The 21,781-nt window shown below is 40.9% G+C and overlaps 1 protein-coding gene across 1 annotated transcript; it reads left to right on the top strand.

Moving 5' to 3' along the window:
- The first annotated feature begins 359 nt into the window (after nucleotides 1-359).
- Nucleotides 360-18,012, top strand: SPACA1 (sperm acrosome associated 1). The gene is made up of 7 exons (XM_030000579.1): nucleotides 360-507; nucleotides 4,283-4,339; nucleotides 8,282-8,383; nucleotides 8,764-8,870; nucleotides 9,379-9,514; nucleotides 16,931-17,075; nucleotides 17,349-18,012. Exons 1-7 carry the CDS (start codon nucleotides 360-362, stop codon nucleotides 17,440-17,442), a joined length of 789 nt encoding a protein of 262 aa, XP_029856439.1. The 3' UTR covers nucleotides 17,443-18,012.
- Nucleotides 18,013-21,781: the final 3,769 nt, after the last annotated feature.

Genomic DNA, 21,781 nt, shown 5'->3' with positions numbered 1-21,781 from the left:
AATCCAAATCTGCCTTTTCTGGACTCTGGAGAAGAGCTAGATACTTCAGTGCAACCGCAAATGTTATTCTTCAGGCCCACCTTCAACAGGCAGTCAGATCCAGTGGGTGCCACGAAGTCTGCCACCCATTTTATTAGAAAGGCGCACTCCAGCACTCCAGCACGAGCGACAGCAAATGAAGCGGCCGCGGAGTGCTCTCGCTCCGGTTGCCAGCTTCCACCTACGACCTCGGGGTCCTCGGACCAGCCAGGCCGCACGGCCGCGGCAGCCCGGGGCCGGGGCCGGCAGCTCCGCCGGGGCCGGGCCCGTTGTGACGCGGCCGGGGTTGCCGGGCGGCGGCGGGCTCGGAGCGCGGCGGCATGGCGCTGCGGGCGGGCGGCGCGGCGGGGCGGCCGGCCCTCCTCCTGCCCCTGCTCCTGCTCCCGCTCCTGGCCTCGCTGGCGGCGGGAGCCGCGAACGGCGGCAGCGCGGAGGCGGCGGAGGCCCCGGGCTGGCGGGGCGAGCCGGGTGAGGCGGCCGCGGGCGGCGCGGGCGTCCCCGCCAGCCCCGGCCCGAACCGCGCCCTCCGGCGCCGGGGCTCCTCGCCGAGAGGTGCGGGCGCTGGTCTCCCCCCGGAGGCCGGACGGCTGCCCGCCCGTCTCCCCTTCTGGCTTCTCCCGCAGATCCGGCGATTGCCGCTCCCGCCGAGGGGAGTTTCCCCCTCCCCGGCCGGCTTCCCCCTCTGGAGGCGGGGGGTCAGGGGAGACCAGGTTTCGAGTGGAAGAGCAGATATTTGCGGGGCTGCCCGGAGTCGTGCTTTCTGAGCGAGGCTTAATCACTGCCAGGATGTAACGCGCTCTCCCGGGTGTCATATGCAGGCAGTGGGAAGGTGTCAGAGTGAATTCAGTGCTTTATTAAGCCGTGCAGCATCACAGGGGCCCTCCTGAAGGGGGAGGCTGGGGAGACGGGGAAAGCTCCAGATCTGCTCGTCACTCTCGTAGCCGAAAGTGTGGGCTACGGAGAGTCGGATACGTGCAAACCCCCTCCGTCTGTCGTCGAGCAAGGAACCGCACAGGTTCACAGCTGACGCGTTGTCAAGTGCAAAACCAGTTGCCCGTGGAAAGATTTCCGTCCCGGGAAACCTGCGTCCCCGCAGCTGCCCCTGGTGCTATCGCTTTGGGGATGGAGCAATGCTGCTCCCCCTCCCCGCTGCACTTTGACTTTCAGGACCCCACAAGTACTAAAGCCGCGACACTTGGCAAGAACGAGGTGCCCAACTCGGGAGTGAGCGAGTTCCCCTAGGGTTCACAACCATGACTTTGAGAGCTCTCTGTTGACATTTTTAGTAGGACTTCCGTGGGCTTTTTAAGTGCTTATCAAAATATTCCACGTGTATGCTCTGTTGTGGGTTGTAATTAAAAGGGTGTATAATGGCAAAGATTTCTGCTCTACATAGGTTTTACAAGGCTTCCAAATGTAGAGAGGAATACAGGCTGCCTTTGCTGTGCTGGTACTAATTGCAGCCCCCTGACAGGAATGTAAATGCAGTTCCTTAGCACATTCTTATCTCAGCATGTGTGGGATTTACATATATAACTCCTATTAATGCTAATGGAAGCTATATACATAGTTCTTTTTGCATAGGGCTGACACTATATTTTTATCTGAACCTGATGCAACTGGAACCAGCCTTCTTATATAAGTAGAAAGATCCGTAGTTTCTTACCAGAAGCTTTCTTAACATTTTAGTTCATTTAAAATGTATGGAGGAAATGCAAGTGAAGGAAGCAATACAAAACTTTGTACTGATATTGGCATGACGGTTCATAACATTCATATAAAAAGTGTTATGTTATCCAGAGGATTATCAATGAATCTGGTCCTGTTTCCCTTAAAGTTTCTTTTTGCTGGCTTTTTAAAAAATTTCATTCAATCAGAAATCAGGATTGATGATTCCTGATTAACTTGTTAATTTAGAACCAATCAGCTTTTAATGTTTAGATGTGTTTAGAGGTTTCTATAGAGTATTACTGCTTAGAAAATAACAGTATGTTTTTATTTAGAGCTATAGTCAGTTCATCATTATGAATTTCTGACAAAAGAGCCATGCTGCGCGTTGTGGTGCTCCTGAAGCACCCTGAAAGGGTATCACGGTTGATATCTTCATCTGTAATTAGGAGAAGTTTGCTTTCACTGGTTAGCAAAGTCCCTCAATCTTCTATTACTAATATCTGAAGTTTTGTGTCTCTTCTTGTTTCTAAAGCTTTTTCTTCTTTTTTTAAAAATTTGTGTCTGGATGGGAAATGGCAGTAGGCACGGCACTTAGGCACGTGGTTTAGTCGTGGATTTGACAGTGTTAGGTTTACGGTTTGACTCAATGATCTTAAAGGTCTTTTCCAACCTAAATGATTCTATGATGACACCCTGCTGTGGCTACACTCAGCTTGTCACCTCAAAATTGAATTACTGTAATGCCTACTTTCAGGGTAGAGGTTTGGGGCTTACCGTAAGCTGATATGATTTGTCAGAAATCTATTGAGTTGAGAATTCACATAATCTGAAGCTGTCCTAGCCCTCCCTCCCATTCATTTTTGCATGTTTACATTTATTCTGCGCAAGCGAACAAGTGCAACTCACATTGTACCAAGTTGAAAACAGGTATTTTTAAACAGGACTATTTAGACTGTAGGCAGGATCCTTAAGTTCTCCTCCTCCTCTCTGCTGTGCTGTTGTAGTTGTCGTTAGACAAGACCATTGAATGACTGCCTCGTTAATTTAAAAGAAGCTAAGGGAAATTGAGAGGATGTCCATGGTGGGGACCATCTTCTAAAGAAGTTATTTTTTAAGGCACATTAGAGACAGAGTTTGAGGATACACTAGCTGTTTTAAAGGTTGTCTCTGTTTTCATAGGATTTTAATCTTACCATTTTTTTCCTTATGTTTTGGGTAAGGTTGGATTTTTTATCATTCAACTGGATAGTTAAGTTATTGTTTAACGATTGTTGTGCATACACTAGAAGACTGTTCTGACGAGCACAGCTTATATGCTAAAGTAAATGTCAAAACCATAGAGACAGTTAGAGATAACAGAAGAATAAGATTTTGATGGCTCATTTATAATGTTGGGAGAAAGAGTTCAGTATCAGTGTATCATTGTGGAGAATGCACTGTGCTGCTGTAGTGTAAATCCTGTACAATGGAGGAATAAAGGTTTTATGTTTGTATATCACTGACTGCAAGAGAAATGGATCCGTTCCTTTCAACCTGAGAAATTTAAAGTTTTGGATAGTGTGTGAAAAATGTAAATGTTACTCAGAGATTTAGTAGCAAGAAGTGATATATAAACTTGCATTACTGCACAGAAATAACATTTTGTAAACATAAATCTTGACTATAAAAAACTGAGAGACAGTGAAAGCAAACTTTACATTGGTAAGTATTTGTTATCAGAAAAAAATAATCTGAGTAGGCGGGACTGGCAGTGTAGACTTGTAAAAACAGTCATAGTGACTTTTTCTTTGCATTTGGAAGAATTGAAAAGACCTATTGCTTATTTAATGAATAATTTGCAAAGGAGCTTCACTAAGTTAGTTTCTCTATGGAACAGTTACTGTGTCTCAGTATCCTTATAAACAAACATTCAAATTGCATGCTATTAGGAATAAAATATATAATCCAGATTTGAATCCCAGATGGAGATGAGAACCTTTTGTACATTCTGTGAAACCCATTCTGTAACCTCAAAAAAATTAAAAAATGGAAGGAACCCAATCACAGTGATTAAAACCCTAGTACCTAATTAAAATACTCTACCTGGTTGACTCATCTTTGTGCTGGCTGTCTAAACCTGACCTTGAAGTGTGATGAGGAAAAAATCATGTGGGAACATGTACATTAGCCAGAAAAAAACAAGGAAATGAGTTAACTGAATATTGTTTAATGAAAATTTTTCTTAACTCTTTTCAGGGAAGACCTCTAATTTGCATAGAACCTAGACACTGCACTTCCCAGAGCATTCAGTAGGCTAATTTAATATCATAGGCTGGTTTAGAAGAAAAATGCATTTTTTGCTTTTAAAGAATCATCTTAAGGTTTAAGCATGAATGCTATTTACACTGGATTTTATGATAATTTTTTCATAAGTGTCTTGTTTTTCTGGTCTAGTTAGTGAAAGCAAAAATGTTGGCGAATTTCACATTTCAACTAACAAGTAGTAAAAACATCAAGGAGTGAGTTTCCTGTTAATTTAGCATTTCTACCCCTGTCATTGTATTAGAGATGTAACTTTAGACTTTGTTTTCAGGTCTGAATGCCACTGTGTCCACGGAAGTAGAATTTGGAGTATGCACAGTTACATGTGGTAAGTAGCAAAGCAGATGAATAAAACATATTGTCATTTGTTTTGGAAAAAAAAAAAAAAGTGCTAACTGTAGCAATTTAGCAGTTGTAATTGGCTTGCCCTCGTTCACCTCTCATTGATTTCAATTGCCAATAACTATAATTAACAAAAACAATCAAGCTGATTGTCATTAGGAGTTTAGGTCAGATCTGTTGTTTTATTAATTTCACAGCCTGCAAGCTCCTATTTTAAACCAGTTCCCTACGTTTATTGGCACATGAGCTGCCTTCCCCAAAGTAACAATTTTCGCTATTTGTGAACATCTGTGAGATGTTCAGAAGATGAAAGATCTTCTGATGCTTCTCACAGATGTCTTCCCACATACAATATTGCCAAAAAATTGCTTGCCTGCAGTAGCCTGTTCTGTATTCCACATTTATACAATTTATAAATTGTGCAATGGAGAGGAGAGGTATCATTCTGGAGTAGGAAGGGAGAGAGGAAAAATGAGATGAGCCTTAAGAAGACATCTCTGCGTTTGTGGTGATGATGGAAACTGCTGTGAGGTGGTAATTATATTGCTTAGGAAGCAGTCTTGAATCAGAAATGCTCTTAATTTTTTTCTGAACAAATTCAGCTTCTCGTGAGACCACAGGAAAAAGAAAGAGAGGCGAGTTTTTTCCCTCATCAATCTGATGTTTTCTAGAGTATGCCTTTTTTTTCCAGTCACTTTTTCATATTTCCAATGATAGAACTGCCTTGATTCCCTCCTGTTTCACATCTTAGGACGTTATGGGTTTAGGAGGTTGTTTTTGCTTCTACGTGGTTTAATATTTCTTTACTTCATAATTTCAAATCTGCTTATATGTTCTGTATACCAATGCTGTATATGTATCCCTGGACTCTTAATAACCTCACTTGCTCTGATGCACACATCTTTTGGATACTTAGAAACTGCTCCTTATGTCCCATCCCTGTAGCAGATGTCTCAAATGTTCTGTATTTCCAGGGAATTTCACTAAATTTTGTCTCAGTTTTATCTTTGGTCCTTCAGTATTAACATTGTGGTGGGTTAACCTTGGCTGGATGCCAGGTGCCCACTAAGCTGCTCTATCACTCCCCTCCTCAGCGGAACAGGGGGAGAAAATAAAATGAAAAAGTTGTGGGTTGAGATAAAGGCAGTTTAATAAAAAAAATCAAAGGCTGTGCACAGGAACAAAGGAAATAAACAAAATTATTCTCTACTTCCCATCAGCGGGTGATGTCCAGCCACTTTCTGGGAAGTAGGGCCTCAGTATGCATAGCGGTTGCTTCGGAAGAAAAACACCTTAATAAAAATGCCTGCGCCGCCTCCTTTCTCTCAGCTTTTATTGCGGAGCAGGATGTCACATAGTATGGAATATCCCTTTGGTCAGTTTGGGTCAGCTGTCCCGGCTTGTGTCCCCTTCCAGCCTCTTGCCCACCCCCAGCCTCCTGGTCTTTGCGGGGGTGTAAAGAGACAGCCTTGATGCTGTGGGAGCACTGCTCAGCAGTAGCCCAGACACTGGTGTGTTATCAGCACCATTTCAGCTACCGATACAAAGCACAGCACTGTGAGGGCTGCTGTGGGGAAAATTAACTCCATCTCAGCCAGACCCAATACAAAATGTTTCACACCTTTAATTCTGAAAAGTATATAATCTTACTGAAGAATCAGGAAGGGCAAGCTCTAACAAAAAAGAAAAAGGCATCATCTCATATCTGGAGTCCGGATTGTGTTTGTAGCCTTCACTCTAGCCGGGGCTGTCCAATGCATGGCAAGTTTGTCTGTTGAAAGGCTGAAAGGTAGCTTCTTGGTTCTTCCAGTAAAGCTCTAAGCTCTTTGTCTCCTTCATAGTCCTTCTTATTCCCTAGATTCTAGCTAGCCCTTTATATTTCTTGCTTTCTGAACTGACTCAATTTTCTTAATTTTTCCCCAGTAATGCTGTGGCTCAGATCCATTGCTCCTCTAGTCATAGTCCAGGTTTACAGAGGCATTAAAGCATAATTAAAGCATATATTAATGATGTCTTGTCATACCTGCCTCAATTTTGCCTTAGTCTCTTTGTGGTCTAATTGTTTTGGCCACTCTTACCTCTAGATTTCTCTCATAATGGCTCTCTTTGTACTGCTAAGTATTCAGTTCTTTGTGGGTCATCCCTCTTCACCACCCCTCCCCCAGTCTATTAATTTACATTTCTCTAGGCTGAATTTCATTTAGGTAATTTATTTTACTGCATTGTGGCCAGTTTTCTGTTAGGTTAACTTGTATGACTTGTTGAAGTTACGACTTAATTTGTTAGAACATCTCAGTAGATTAATTTCATCAGTATTGGCAGCTACTAAGAAGAGGTAGGGAAAGGAAACATGGGAATGAAAGAAAAAGCTGTCCAAAAGGAAGAAGGAGAGGAGTACCAAAAGAACTTGCAGATCTAATTAAAAGAGCTTTTTTCATCAACACTTTCAGTATGATATACTTCCCAAATTTTAATATTCCCATAGATAAGACATGGTGAGATTTTTCCTGATGAATGTGACTACAGTTAGCCCAGCACCCAGGTTTTATCAAGACAGCCTTTTGGCTTCTCATAGGTTTTGTGTCTTTTTTGTTAGCTAAAAAACCTACATGGCACTGAAGAAAGAGAAATGCCTTTAATAAAAGTGTCAGTTCACTGCCATTTACACCTCTGTCTCTGCATCCATGAGATGAGACATTCTCTGGAGCGGAGAACAATCCTTGTTTTGTGTCATTTTCAGTAAGTGGTGGTGTCTCCTCTGTCACTTGAAGTTCTGTTTCATGAGCTACATGACATCTCTGAAACATTCTGAAATCTATTGGTTTATATAATACACATTTAAGGAAGGCAGATACATCATAAATACAATATTCAAAGCAATTTCCTATTTATTATTCTACTGCATGGGGGGTTTAACTCTCGTTTTTCCATGCCTATTGGTAAACAAAGTGGTTCTGGAAAAATGGCAAAACCTTCAGTGTTTACTGGGCCTAAACATATTATTCCCGCCTCCCCCACAAGCTATGTCATTCCAATGAACTGTGTACACACTGTTTGGCAAAAACAATTATAGCACTTGTTTTGAATTTGTTTGCAATTGTTAAAATGAAGATGTTCCCATTGAAATCCTGATAGTGAGAGTGAACAATTTTTTTTCTTCCTTGAACATTGTGTAGGAATTTTCCTTAACTTTACACATTTGTGATAGGTTATCTCCTGTTCTTTATCTTCAGTAGGACCCTCCATGTTGCAGGTGGAGTGCTGGTGGTCAACACTTGATTTCAGCTGTTTCTCATGAGAAGCCCTATGTTACTGACCACCAGGCTCTGTGCTATGAGAGGCTTCATTTTGGAGGCTGTTGGTGGTATTCCTGTGTCACTCACTGCAGGCCACTGTTGGGTAACTTCAGACTCCTCAGTCCCAGTGCCAGGAGGTTTTTAGTGCCTTCAGTTTCTGTTGACCTTGGTGGGAGTTGAAGACACTCAGACAGTCACAAGACTGGAGGCAGATTGAGTTGGCAGTCTGTACAGTATTCTCTGTGCCTTCTGATTTGAGCATTTAAAGACCAGGAGCCTGAATGCTTTGATATTTAAAGTGAATTAACTCTTTTGCAGAACATGTATTAGTTTCTTTTCAAACTCTTTTTCTGTAAGAAAAGTTTTGAATTAATTTTCAGTTATTTTTCTGACACGTGATGATCCTAGGAATCTGGCTCCCTAGGGTGCAGAGTCTGACAGAAGTAGATGTCTTGAAATCTTAGATACCAACATGGGATAGCTTTAGCAAGGCACTCTGAGAAGATCTCTTTTGCCTGGTATTTGGTAGATCCATCATATTAACATTCAGGCTAAAGAACGAGAAAGCAAAAACAAAGTATGAAGGAAATGAAGAAATGCAGAGTGAAAGATTTTTTTTTCTCCCCCCAAAGGGATTGGCATTCGAGAAGTTCTCTTAACCAGTGGATGCCCTGGGACTGAAGCAAAATGTATTGTCCGTGTGGAGGAATGCCGGGGGCCGGTAGACTGTGGATGTAAGTGGAACACTGTGATACAGTAATCTAGAACAAATAAGTTGATGCAAAGGAAACATCCTTATTCTCTGTTAGTGTGGTGGAAGTGGAATTAAGTGATTACATTTCACCCTCCAGTTACCCTGTTAAGCAATCCAGTAATGTTTCAGATCTCATTTCTGTACCGATGTGTGCTTGATTTCAAGTCCCTGTAAAATACCATTTTTCTGCTATATGCTTCATTCCAGACATTAGACCAAGCAAAAAGTATTTTAAGTAATTTTAAGGGAAGGGATAATTTCCAAGTAACATTCTGTGGTTTGAAGAATTACAAACTTTATGATCTATACAGAGGTGTTTCATATAGCTGATGATGTACCTATTAAAAATTCCTCCTATAGGGGGAACACCAATTTCTGAGGGCCTTGCCTGTGTGAAGATGCCTTGTATTTATATACCTCCTGAAAACCGATTTAAATATGTTTGGAAGATGTTAGTTCTAAACAAGGTGAGTAATTGAACCCCACTTTGCAGAAAAATTGTATACTGCATGTATTTACCACATGCTCCATCTGAATTGTACAGACTTCTGGGCAGATTATTTCCTTTGCTGTCGTAATGCAAATAAGCCCTGATTTCTCACTGGCGAGTTGGTAATACAAGGACTCGCATGGCTTTGCTCCTTTATGCAGCTTCAATTTTCTGTTTATATGGGGGAAACAATAATTTTAGAGAGTAATGTTTACTGTTATTTCAGAAAAATGGGGCATAGTGGCTGGTGAGTGCATACGTGTCAGCAAGTCGCAACCACATTGCCCTTCCCAGTTCAAGTAGGAGGTGCTGAAGAGATGGGAGAATTTTTCCCAGGGGCCAAGAGGTCCTGACAGGTTGAAAGCTGTTGGGAGTAGAATAAGCACTTTTCTGTGCATCTGACACAATGCAGCTCATCTTTGCAGATCTATTTGAAAAAATACAACCCCCCATTTTTTTTTTTCTTTTCTTTTATATATGGCTAGACAGCACACATTCTTCCCAATGATTCAGCTATTATGGAAGTTTGCAGAGATACCCACTCGGTTACTTTCCAGTGTGAAACTCAAGAAAATGGAAATATAATTGCCTCTGTAAAATACACAGTCTACGCAAAAACTGGTAAGCTCATAGAGACGCTTACAGTCTTCTAGTGATATGGCCTTGTGTTTTTTATGTAGTACTCAATCTTTGTAGGATTGCATGTCACCAGTAGTATATAGGCAGGAGTTTGTGTGCTGTGGTAATGACTGTCATGAAATGCAGGCCAATAAAAGAGACATATAAAAAGAAATGACACAATGGGAATGAAGAGGTTCCTTGTGGTAGGAATGAATATTTTCTTTATCCTTTGTAAAAATTCAAGCTAAAATAAGGAGGTTTTCCTATTACCTGCTTATTTTTTACTGCACCCAGGTTGGGTAACATAGACTTCTTTTTGCCTCACTAAGCCACGTAGCACCAGCAGCATGGGTTCTGCAGTTAAGTCTCCTTTCCACTTCAAAACTGAAGCAGGAAAACAACCTTTTGGGTTTTTTTTTTAGTGGCTATGTGGAATTTACTTATACACAATGGATTTAGCAAAGTTTATCATTAAAAAGACTACATCATAAAACAGTTCCCCAGTACTATCTTTCTCACCTCCTCTGCTAATGGGATTTTTGCTGACTTCATCAGGAAAAGTAGCAGTGTGCTGATTTTTTCAAACCATGAAAACAGCCGCATGGAAACTCGATCTTTCCTAATCAGAGAAGGGGTGAAAGTGCCTTGCTCATCAAAATTTAAAGTTTTTCCTGAAATAATGTAGATTCAGGTCTTAGGCAAAATTATGGCAAACTAGAAAGAAAGAAAACCTTGGAGATACCCCTCCCCGTGTTTCTCCCCTCCATGTTGTTTACCTAGGTAAAACTGTCTGGCCTGGGAATCCTGGTTTTTTCCTCTCTCTTCAGTAAGATAGGCTATTTCCTGTATCTCTATTGAGGTCCTTTCTGCCATTGTACAGTAACATGGAATTTGTTTATTCATTTTCTAAATCCATCTGGCAGTCACAAAACACCCAAAGCTTTTATTTTTTTTTTTCCTTCTCCCACTATTCAGTCTCTACATTCCTTTTTGTACAGAGGAAGCTTCCTTTTTGAGACCTGAATTAGCAGATCACATAATCTGTTTTAGGTTTAAGTATGCAAATGGTCCCATTGACTTGAGTCGGTGAGTCATCAATAGGACGACTCACACACTTGTGTTTAAACTGTGACTGAGTAGTCTTGGTGAAAAGTGGTCAGATGAAACCTGCCCAACAGACATACCCACTGAGAACTTCTTACAAGGACTGAGATTTATTGATTCAGAAAATATTTACGACTAGAATCTGAGGAAGACAAGCTCTAGTGTTTATTAAATAGCTTAAAAGGAATGGGTTGTTCTGCTCAGTGCCAGATCAGCATCCTTTGGCTTTGTACAGAGGTGTGTAGATGCCCAAAGGAGTTTGTGGGCTTTGCTTCCCCAGGAGTGACATTGTCTGGACTTTAGAAATTATTAACTCTTAATTAGGTAAAGAGAAGAAGTTATCAGCTGAAGTTTTGGTTGAGAATGTACCAGGACTTTCATCATACAGATCTGGTTTTGCTCTCTGTGGATGGTCAGAAGTCTAGCCAGATCAGAAGATTGCATTTATTTTTCCAACAGGATCAGGAGGAAACGAGAAAGATCCTTCCGACAGCATCAGTGGACGCGGCAAGACTCCTTGTGTTTGGATGTAGATTGTCTTAGCTGCTGCCTTGTATTTTGCAGAGCTGCTCTGTTCTCTGGGAGCGTGGCTTGATGCGTTGTTCAGACTCTGGCAAGGGGTAATGTTTCCGCTCATGGTACAACGCTGCCTTTCCCAGTTCCTCAGTAAAAGACTTTTTGAAATGAGGGTTGGCGAATTTGAGACAAGTTATCACCCGTGTCAAGCAAGATGGCTTCTCTACCTACTCTGGAAAATCTAAGTCTTTCTGTTGAGCAAACATCTTTTTCTTTGCCATTCATCTCTCGGGTCTCCAAGCTGAAATGTAAAGAAGGGCAGAATCACAAAAATCAGTGTCAGCAATAGGACAAAAGTCTCCCTTTTCAGGTAATCTACAGGACTGAACTGGATTTTTTCCCAGCATCCAAAGCTGGCCGCAGAGGTTTCTAGTCAGCGCAGCTGGGCAGGTGTGGTGGGCTGACCCTGGCTGCCTGCCGGCCCCCACCCGGGCGGGCGGGTTGGATCCGGCTGGAACCGGCCGTGTCCGGCACGGGGCGGCCCCGGCCTCCCCTCACAGAGGCCGCCCCGCAGCCCCTCACTGCCTGGGCACAGGCACCCGCACCCCCTTCAACCGGCCAAACTGTCTGTGGGGAGAGCGTCTCGTATAGATTTGGGGAGGTGTATTTGAACCAGCTGAGCGGACAAATCCATTTTAGTCAGGAAAAGAGCGGGTCCTCTCTACTGCCTCCTAAATGACTTTTTTTTTAATGCAACTGAGGCGATTCTGACCATCTCTCAGCCTCACTCAAGTCGATAAGCTTAAGTTTGTATATTTTGTCTTTCTCATCACATAGATCACTCCTTTCACTATTCCACAGAGATACATTTCTTTATGCCAGAGCTACAGGACAGGGCAGGGGATGTGGAAATGTGTTTGCTCCATGGCTGGCCTTTCTTCTTGGCACTTACCTAGAGAGAAAGCCTTGAAGTCATCAACAGAGCTAAAAATTATCAATGCGGCCGATAAGGGGCAAATGTGTTTGGTTTTGTCTCATCCTTCGTCCTCTTTCCAGTGTTCTGATGTTTTACCCACGTGAACAGCAGTGGCCAGATTCAGCAACACCGTCTGCACGCCTGGCCTCAAAGCCACTACTTGAAAATACATAGCATGACACTTTCTGCTTCAGATTTTGAGGTGTGTGAGGTAGGAGGAAGGAAGGACATGTTGCAAAAGGGGAGGTAAAACCTCACAGGAATTTGTGTATGTTTCCCATGTGGCAAAACGTCGTGTGAGTTAATTTTAAATCTATGCATGAAGAACGTCCATGTGTCCTTTACCAGTGATCACTGCGCTTCTCAGTGACCTTTGGATGAACAGCTGTAATGACCTTTTTGTATAAGTGAGTAGTCTTTAGTAATTTGGCTCTTCCTTTTGTTTTCAGAACTGTTCAGACCTATGGGTTCTCTTTGTCTTTTGTAGCAAGGAAAACATAACCAGGAAAAAAAAGAGTATTTTATCTTCATCAAAAATTATTGAGAACTCTGCAAGGAAAATCCTATCTTATAATAATTGACATTTCTATATGTCCTTCTTACTAAATAGCTGCCCTGAAACACTGAAGGGTGTTGTTTCACACTCCCGCCTGTTGTGTTGTGCAGTGTTTTGTGCAGACTTTGGAGCTGGAAGGCGGTTTATTCGTATTTACTAATAATAGTTCTGTGAGGAGGGAGGACTCTGCAAGGGAGGAATGCAAGAGCAGAGAACGATCCTCATTAGGATGCTATGTGAAGGGTGTCAGCCTACTGAGATCCCAGCTGTGCTCCAAGCTCCATGCTTCTCATGAGCGAGAGAGCGAGTTGGGGTGTGTGTCTAGAGGCACTGCTGTGGAGAAGATGGAGGCAATAGCGTTTCTGTGTCTCAGAGGCCATTCTAGCCTCTATCTCTCTTCAGTTCATTTCCTGCTGATGACTTCAGTGCCAGAGCTTCCTTGAGAGAGAAAAGTCACATCTCTGTAACTGGCTACTGTACAAATGTGTAACCACATGGCCGTGTTGTCCTTGCACTTGCACAGAAATGAAATGGGGAATCCCAGTACCCAAGATTAACAGCCTCGATCTCCTCTGTGTGTATGTAATCCTGCTCTCCCATTAGCATATATCCATCCATTTTTAATACTTAAAAAAAAAAAGCTTATAGATAATCTAGAAGGCAAACAAAAAAGCTATGCATTACCATTATATTAAGTTAAAAAAAAAAACAGTCTGCAGAGGCAATATCTCATTCCTCTCTGCCAAACTGATACATACTTTCTGGATCTGAAAACTGGTGGAAAGAACTCCTGTTGGCTGCTGGACCGTATAAACAATTGGTCGAGTGTCTGCTTGTAGATGGAGCACTGCTGTACAGTCAACATTATGGTCTACGAGGAACTCCAGGTCAGTGAAAACCCCAGGCGAAGAGGAGGGTGAAGAGGAACAGTGCTGCTGGCAGAAGTAGTGGGTTTCCTTTGGACAGAAAGGTGCTGAAAAAGCAGGTGTTCCACTTTCTTGATGTACATGATTTACATTATTATGAACCTGTTTCTTATTGAAGAAATGACAGAATAGAATGTAGAGACAGATTTTGTATTGCTGATACTTTCTGCAGGGAAATGCTAGCAGTGGCAACAGATGCTTCTGAATGTATTTGGATTTAAGCAAATTAAAGGGGAGAGGGTTCCATGAAGGCAGAGGACAGTCCAGAGATACACTGCACTGCATAGAAATCAAAGCAGCTTTGTTAAACTGTAGTATACAGTGCAAATATAGTTGCTGGGCCACATCACAGCAGAGCGTGTGCGGCTGTCCTGCGCTGGTGCTTGGTGCGAGGGAGGTATGTGATGTATCTTTTTTGACCCAAATAAGAAAGCTGTAACTTTCTAAGGTCCTATTATTCTGATGGCACAAAGAAGGTAAAAAAGCTGTCAAGCTTCTTAGCAGCTGATAGTGGCCATACAGATGACACTTTTGTTTCCTTTAATCCAGCCTGTTGTGCCCCCCATTGGCACAGCAGATAGATAGGGACTGGGGTGGAGGGAGTGTGTGCTGCTTGGACCATTTGAGCTGTTGGAAAGGCTTCAGTGAGCCATGACCAGCACACTCTGGGGTTTCTGCCACAGGGCTGGCCTCAAATCAGCAAGCCCTGGTGGAAGCTAAATACTAAACCTGAGCATTCCGTCTTTTCCTTCCTGCCTGCCTTGTTCGGACTTGCACAAATAAATGGATCTTTATAGTTTAGATCCAACAGTGCCTACAATCTAACTGCAGTATCCCACCCTTCCATTTCATTTAAGTGCATTCCTTTTTTAGTTAAGATGAATATAAATAGTCAACAGGTAAAGTGAGAATGCCAAACTTTCCATAGGGTTGGAGACAATCTGCTTGAAACTATCAATCAGGTATGTTACCAATCTCTTTTTTGTTTGTAGAACCCTTGAAAATTTCCAGTGGAGGTGCACGCAATTCTGGGAATTTTTTTTACAATGTAATTGTGGAATATATATGATTGATAGTGATTTTCTTCATCATTCTTTATAGTGAAGTAGTCCACAGACCCACAGTAGGCTGTAGACTTCAGGTTGAAAGTGACTGAGCTAGACTTTGCATGTTTCAAAAAAAGAGTTGTTCTTCCTACTTTTACTAAGCTAAGTGGACTTTTTTTAAAAGTTGGTGTAAATACATCTTTGTAACCTTAACTGTAAGCTGAAGATGTTTTTAAGGCTTGTTCTGGCTGTGGCAAAATTCTCACTAATTGAGAGTGTTGTGTGGACTTTACAAGTGCAGTCGGGGGCTTAAAAGTGCACCTGATGTGAATCAGTCTTTGCTCATTGTGAACCAGCTTATTGGGAAACTGCTTTTCTGACTGCTTCCTGCTTGCATTTTAAACACGTGTGTTTACTTGGAAGGCATCCCCTCTGTATTATCAGGTTGCCTCTTAGGCAGTTCTGGTTCTTGACTATTGGAAGAATTTCTTGCCTAGGAAGAAAACTTGAGTAGGTTAGCTGTGGATAACATAAAACTTGCTTTTCTCTTCAGCACGGTCCTGTTACAGCCTGTAAACAGAGGTATTCTTAGAGTTCTAAATTCACATCTTGCCAAGGGGAAAATATATTATATTAATGAAATTGCAAAATCAAAGATAATTTTCATTAATCTCCATTCCCCACAACTGCATGTAATTCTAAAAAGACACAGTCCAGTCAGTGAATTAGTCTGAAAGCAGTTAGCTCTACATTGTATAAAACCCCAATATTCAGACTTACTCTGTATGATATTCTCAGCCAGTTCACCATTCTTACCTGTCCTGTATCTTGCAGAAAGATCAGGAGAATCCTATAGAGGAGCTGTGGTTTAAGAATATCAGAATGAAAATTCTGTGATGCAGGAGAATGAAACTCAAATGATGCGATGGTAGAGTTGCTTGGATACTACAGTGATGACAGTGGCACAGGACCTTATATAGAAGTAGATATGAAATAGAAATAGAAATAGAAATGGTTTTCCTGCAGGCATTCTGCTATACAGAATTCCTACCAGTGTGAACATGAATTTTGCATACCAGCCAGCAATGAGATAACACCTTATAGTTTTAGAAACTATATGAGGGAAAATGAAAGAGAAATTAGAGTTGGCTTGTGTAAAATTGTCAAAGCTGGAGGGATCTGGGACGATGCCTGATGGTTCATTGATTTGGTTGAATGTGGCTGAACAAATAAGGTCAATTAAATTTCAGAACAACGTGACTGGGTTTGGTTTCCAGGCGTTTCTTTATCCAGTGTCAAAAAACAGATGGAGGAAATTGGTTGACCATCTTCAGTATTTTCCACTCTTCCTGGTTTGTTTGTTAGAGTCGTCTCCTAACTGGTACATCTGGTCTTAGAGAAACAGCCTAAGTAATGGCAGGGCCTTCAGTTTCCTTAGGTGAATGGTTGAACAGGCTGCAGCATTACAAAATGCATTTTTACTTGATATCCCTGCCACATTTTTCACTTCTCAGCTTCATGCAGCTGCTCCTCGCTATGTGTTTCTGGGCTGTGCAGAACAACTCCTTTCCATGCTCAGTCGTTATTTGCTTTAAATAAAGGCTTTGCAGACCTAGATAGAGACAGGGAACTGAAAAGCAGCTCTTAAGTCCTTGAATCTGTTTTTTTTGTTAGCATACTCTCTTTTGGCTTCATTATTATAATTATTATTGCAGCAATTACCATTGTTAGAATTCTTCTGTAGCATGGTGGTATCTTGGTGCCTCAGCCCTGGGTGATGGAGCACCTGGTACCAGGCACAGAACAAAGAAGTCAGCCTGCCTTGAGTGGCAGACAGCCTGTGGTAATTTTTCTGTCTTTATCATTCACGTATCTTACGTTGACATGTCTTGAAAACTTACATGAAAGCATTTCTTAAAGCAAAAATATTGTTGTGTTAGTCACTCTTAACAACATGTACCAAATAGATACTTTTCCCTCTCTTTAATTTTTTCCTTGTCTTTAGGAATTGCAGTTCTTTGTGTTTCACGGCTGTTAAGTGACATGTATCCCACTCCACATGCCTTGATCTCCACTTCTTTGCACCTTCCTTGGTTAGATATGCCTTTGCAAAGAAGATATAAAATGTTACTATTCTAACTTCTGCTGATACCGTAAAGGCCTGAAGGTTGTGAAAGATGTCAGATAGTAAATAATCAAGCCCTGCTCCTTTTCAGTCCTGTCCATCAGATTAAATGCCCGATTCGTTTGAAAATTTGAACATAATAATGACCATGTATTTCTTTTCTTCAGAAATGCAAACAAAAAAGTCAAGGAGAACAGAAACAGGGCAATCAAGGAGAACAACGACAGATGCCATTCTGGTCTTTTGCCTGGCAACTGGAATCATTGTGACTGTTGGTGTGATCTTTGCCGTGATCTTTATGATTCTTCACTGGTAGGTGGACAGCATACAATGTGATTTACATTTTATTTGATGAAAATATGGTATTACTGATGACAAACAAGACCTGGGGTGAACTATTTAAGTTTCTCTGTAGTTTAATATTTGTGTTGCCAGCAGAGAAAACAGGAACAACCTTCTGGAGATTGGAAAGAAGTACGTTACAAAGCAGTTGCAGTGATTGTGGATGGGAAGAGAATGATTCAGAGCAATTTATGTAAATCTACTTAAAGGTATGTTTTTGTTTAATTCTTTTGTCCATTTCAGGGCTGCTGTAAAAGCTATTTGGAAATCAAAATCCGGGCAAGACAACCAAGACAAGAAGCTGGCAAACAAAAGATCACTGTGTAACATGGAATAAATAGTGCCCCCCCTCAGGGTCCACACTGGCCTTTCAAGGAATTGGAGTCTCCACCTGCAGCTGCAGTGTTCTCACCATCTGCATTAGCCATAATACTAGAAGTGGCAGAGCCCTCACTCACAGAAGATGAAGTATATAAGTCCTTCCAGGACTTGCATAATGAACAGAATTAGAAAAAAAAATAATATTGGATTACCTAGAAATATGATATAAAGAAGATTAAAATATGTTTGAAATACTGGTTTTAAGAAGTACTTTTTAGAGTTCATTTGCTGTCTTGGATTACTGGACTTTAAGTGAAATGGGTAAGAATACTATTTTAAGGTGGATATCAATCCCCAGGTAGTTTAATAGTCTGAGCACTTCTGAACTGGAGAACCAAAGCCAGGTCTTTGTGAGGATGTTGAAGATTATATACTTAATATGTCTTAATTTTGTGAAGATGTTAATCTAGACTAGATGAAACTAGGCATATAGTCTAGGCAGAGACCGTTTTTTATAAAGTGCTCCTTATCTCCTTGATGATCCTCAAGCACAGCACCTACTATGTAATCACTATAATCCAGTTTCTGCTTGACACATGGAAGGATGTGTAATGATAGGGAAGATCATTAAAAGTTGCTTCATAAGATTCATTAAATTTTTACCTGCCCATTTGCACACGTAACCATTTCTGCTATCAAGGGGACCAAAATATGTGAACAGAAGAGCAGCTCCATAGGGTCAGACCAAGGATTCAGCTACCTCTGTAACCAAATCAATGGACAAAAAAAGGATGTCTAGGGGAGAGTACAAAAACAAGACAAGGCTGTATGATGTTTTCCACATGAATTCCTCCAGCTTCCAGGCATTTGCAGGTTTTCTAAACCAGATGCAATTTCTAAGCAGTTAGCAATCTTGAATGGATTTCTTTTCCATGGCTTTGTTCAGCGTCCCCTTGTTCCCGTGTAAGTTTCTGTAACATAAAACATCCTATGGCAAGATCCACAGCGCAACCGCATCTTTTGTCCAGCTTGAACTCGCTTCCCGCTATCTTTGTTTGTCACACCTTACTTCTTGAAAAGGCAGTGAGCTGTCAATCCACACTATCCTCTCCCTGAAAGGGACTGTCTTTTAGACCTCTAACATATTCCCTGGTTATTTTCTTTCTGGACTGAAAAGTGCAATATTACTTAGTGATTCTTCATCTTGAAACCGTACCATACCTCTGACCATCCTTGCTGACTTTCTCTAACCCTCCTCCATTACATGACTATCTTGTTTATGAAGGTGCTTTCTGTTTCTATAAATAAACATTGTTTGATGCAAATAAAAAACCTGAGCTGATGACATGTTGAAAAATGGACTGTGGACTGATTAAAATGTTTAATAGATTTTAAGATTAAGATTTTCTCTTGAGTATAGTAGAAGCTATGAAAAGAGGCCAAATATTGAGCACGCCAGGGTAGAAAGTGCTTCTCAGTAAAGAACATTGCGAAAAAATTGCAAAAAAATAGATTGGAGGTAGTAACTCATCCTCTCAAAGAATTCCTGTTCTCTTCAGATCCTCTGTTGCTGCAGATGTTCTAACTGCACCATCTGCACATCCTTAAAAAAGCATTATCATATTTTTCAGAGATACATCATTTTGTTTGCTGTTTAGTGAAAAGATCATTTACATTTTTGCAAATAAAACATCATATTCAAAAATGACGTGCACTTAATTCTATAAAAATATCTTTTTTTTTTAAAAGGAAATGATATTTTTGGTAACACTGTCATTAGCTATGTCATTTTATATCATTGGGTGGACAAACTTAAAAGTCTTGCAACATTAGGAAGAAAGTGCATCGAGAAGGAAAAAGCAGACAATAACAATTCTGCAGTTCACAAAACTAGCTTACATGTTCGAGGTGAGGTTTTGATCCTCTGCAATCAAAGATAGCATATTGTGGTGAATCTGGGATTAGGTCTGGAAAGCTGGTCTTAAAAATATACCAAAACCAGTTGTTATTACTCAAGAAAATGTTTCCACTGAAAGTATGGTAAATATGAAGCCCTGCCATCAGGTCTGCGATTGACTTTTGAACTCTTGCTTTCATGTTGTGATTAGGGTGTAGCAGAACTGAAAGAGAGAGGGAACTAGAATATTCTTTTCCATAATGATGGAAAGGTGTACTGTTATACAACTGGTTTGTATTTTAATAACATTTGCAAAGAACTTCCAGTCTTATTTGGGTTGATATTTTGAGGGTTTTAAATTTCCATGGTCTGCTGGCAAATCCACCAAAAAGTAATAGATACATAAGCAGAGTAGTGCAGAAAATGAAATTCAGAAACAGCTGAACTAATCCTTCCTGGTGTGTGGGGGGGTCCTTAGGGTAGATCAAGGAGGTTTTGTTCTTTTTTGGCTTATATTTTGTGAAATATGATTATCTTCTGCTTTTTTTGTTCTCTTATGACTCCTTAAAGCCACCTACAAAATAGAAAAAAAGATTGCTAGAAAATTTGATGCAAAAACTGTAGCATAAAATACAGAAGAGTGCCTTGCTGCTCAACAGATAGGGTAAACAGGCTGTTCTGTTGTTGAAGCCGCAATCAGAAACTCCCAAGAAGTGAGGAAATTCCTGAAGTTAAGATTCCTCTGACCAAGCAGCCATCACACAACCACTATATTATCATGCTCTCACCCTAAATATAAACTTGAATGAATTGCTCTTTGTACTGGATGCAGTGTAAAACACATAGGAAGAGCAAAATTATTATCTTAGCGCAACCCATAACAACCTTCCCTGACTTTTGATCCCATAATCTGAATAATATACTTATTAGTTTGGTAACAGGGTGGACAGCCATGACAGATAAAGGACATCCAGAAATAAATGTTTTAACTTAAGTATTTTTAAAGAGATAAAGAACGTGTTACAATCTGCTTGAACACTTCTGGCAAGAAGTATTCACCTTCTAGGATATACAGCTGTACTTGTACTTTTACCTGCAGTGCCTGAGAAATGTAAAGAATGTTTCCACTGTTACTTTCTGGTAGTGAGTTAATGAAGAGAACCAACAAGAGTTTCTCCTTTTCCACAGATTTAAGTATAGTATTTCTATCTTCTTCTGCTTGCTGACTGCAGTGGAAACATCATTACTGATCACCCCGAGGTACGAAAGTATTCTTATTCTGAGACCTTAGGCATGTGCCTGACTCCTGTTTAAGCCAGTGGTATTTAAGCTCTTGAAGTAAGAATCTGCTGCATTTCTAAGGGGAGAAGCACAGAAGAACTAGAAGAAGGGACAAAGGTCACCTAAAAATATCTTCATGATCTTGGGAGCCTACAAGAGCTTTTGGCCAATGCAGATTAGGCAGCCTCCCCAGTCTGCTCTATAAAGTGCGATCTGTACAGAACTCCCAGTGCTCTGGGAGCTCGTAGGTTTGCCCTCATTCAGACACCCTCCTACACCACATCTTGGAGGGCCATCAAGCTCAGTTCATCTGCCAGGAGACCTTTTCACCTGCCTTTGCTGTACAGAGGATTTGTAGTATCTCCTCCCACTACTCCAGCTGCTGAATCCAGGATACAGAGGCAGAGTGAAGGTGAAACTCTCATCATGCTTAAATTTAAGCTTGTACTTACATTCTTTCCTGAACTAAGATGTCCTCATACATGTGTTTAAGCAATTTCCTGAATCAGGGCCAAAACGACTGTGTCATCCCTTGCTTTCATTTGCTTTGCATTGTCTAATATTGCAGCATAATCTTGTGGGTTTTGTTTTAATTTAATAGCATTTTAAACATTTCCCCACTATTCTTTCATCCTCCCTTTCTTATTCTTCTTAAAGAAAAATCTTTTCGGAATGCATATCTTGTCTGTATATGATCCACCATCTGTCTCAGGAAATTTAGGATGCATTTATATAGTTATTTAAGTCTTGATGTATGTGCAGTTTCATTTATGTATGGTCTAATAGTATATACCATGGAAATGAATTTTTTTCTTTGACAGCTTTACTGGCTCTTTTTGGGAATGAATTTTTTATGGTGAATTGCAGAGATTTTCATTATTTTTTTATAACTTCATTTAGTCAAACACACTTAACAAAATAATAAGTACTCCTGTTTTTTCTTTCTTTGCTGCTATGCATACAGGAAAGAGATTGCCACAGAAATATGGGTTGGTTTTTAACCTGATGCTCTATAAAATAAAATAAAAAAAATGCTAGTTGAAAACCGATTCAGTGCTCCATGATTGGTGGCAAAATTGTGTGGCTATTACAGGGAGCAAATAAGCAAATTATTTGATTTATGATTCTATGAATCATAAAGCTACAGCTAAATGTTAAGTCAAATGTACAGCATTTT

Source organism: Aquila chrysaetos, chromosome 2 (genome assembly GCF_900496995.4).
Source record: "Aquila chrysaetos chrysaetos chromosome 2, bAquChr1.4, whole genome shotgun sequence".
In the NCBI taxonomy this organism is placed as follows: Eukaryota; Metazoa; Chordata; class Aves; order Accipitriformes; family Accipitridae; genus Aquila; species Aquila chrysaetos.
Note: the sequence above shows the minus strand (reverse complement) of the source record. Positions and strands in the feature narration are given on the sequence as shown.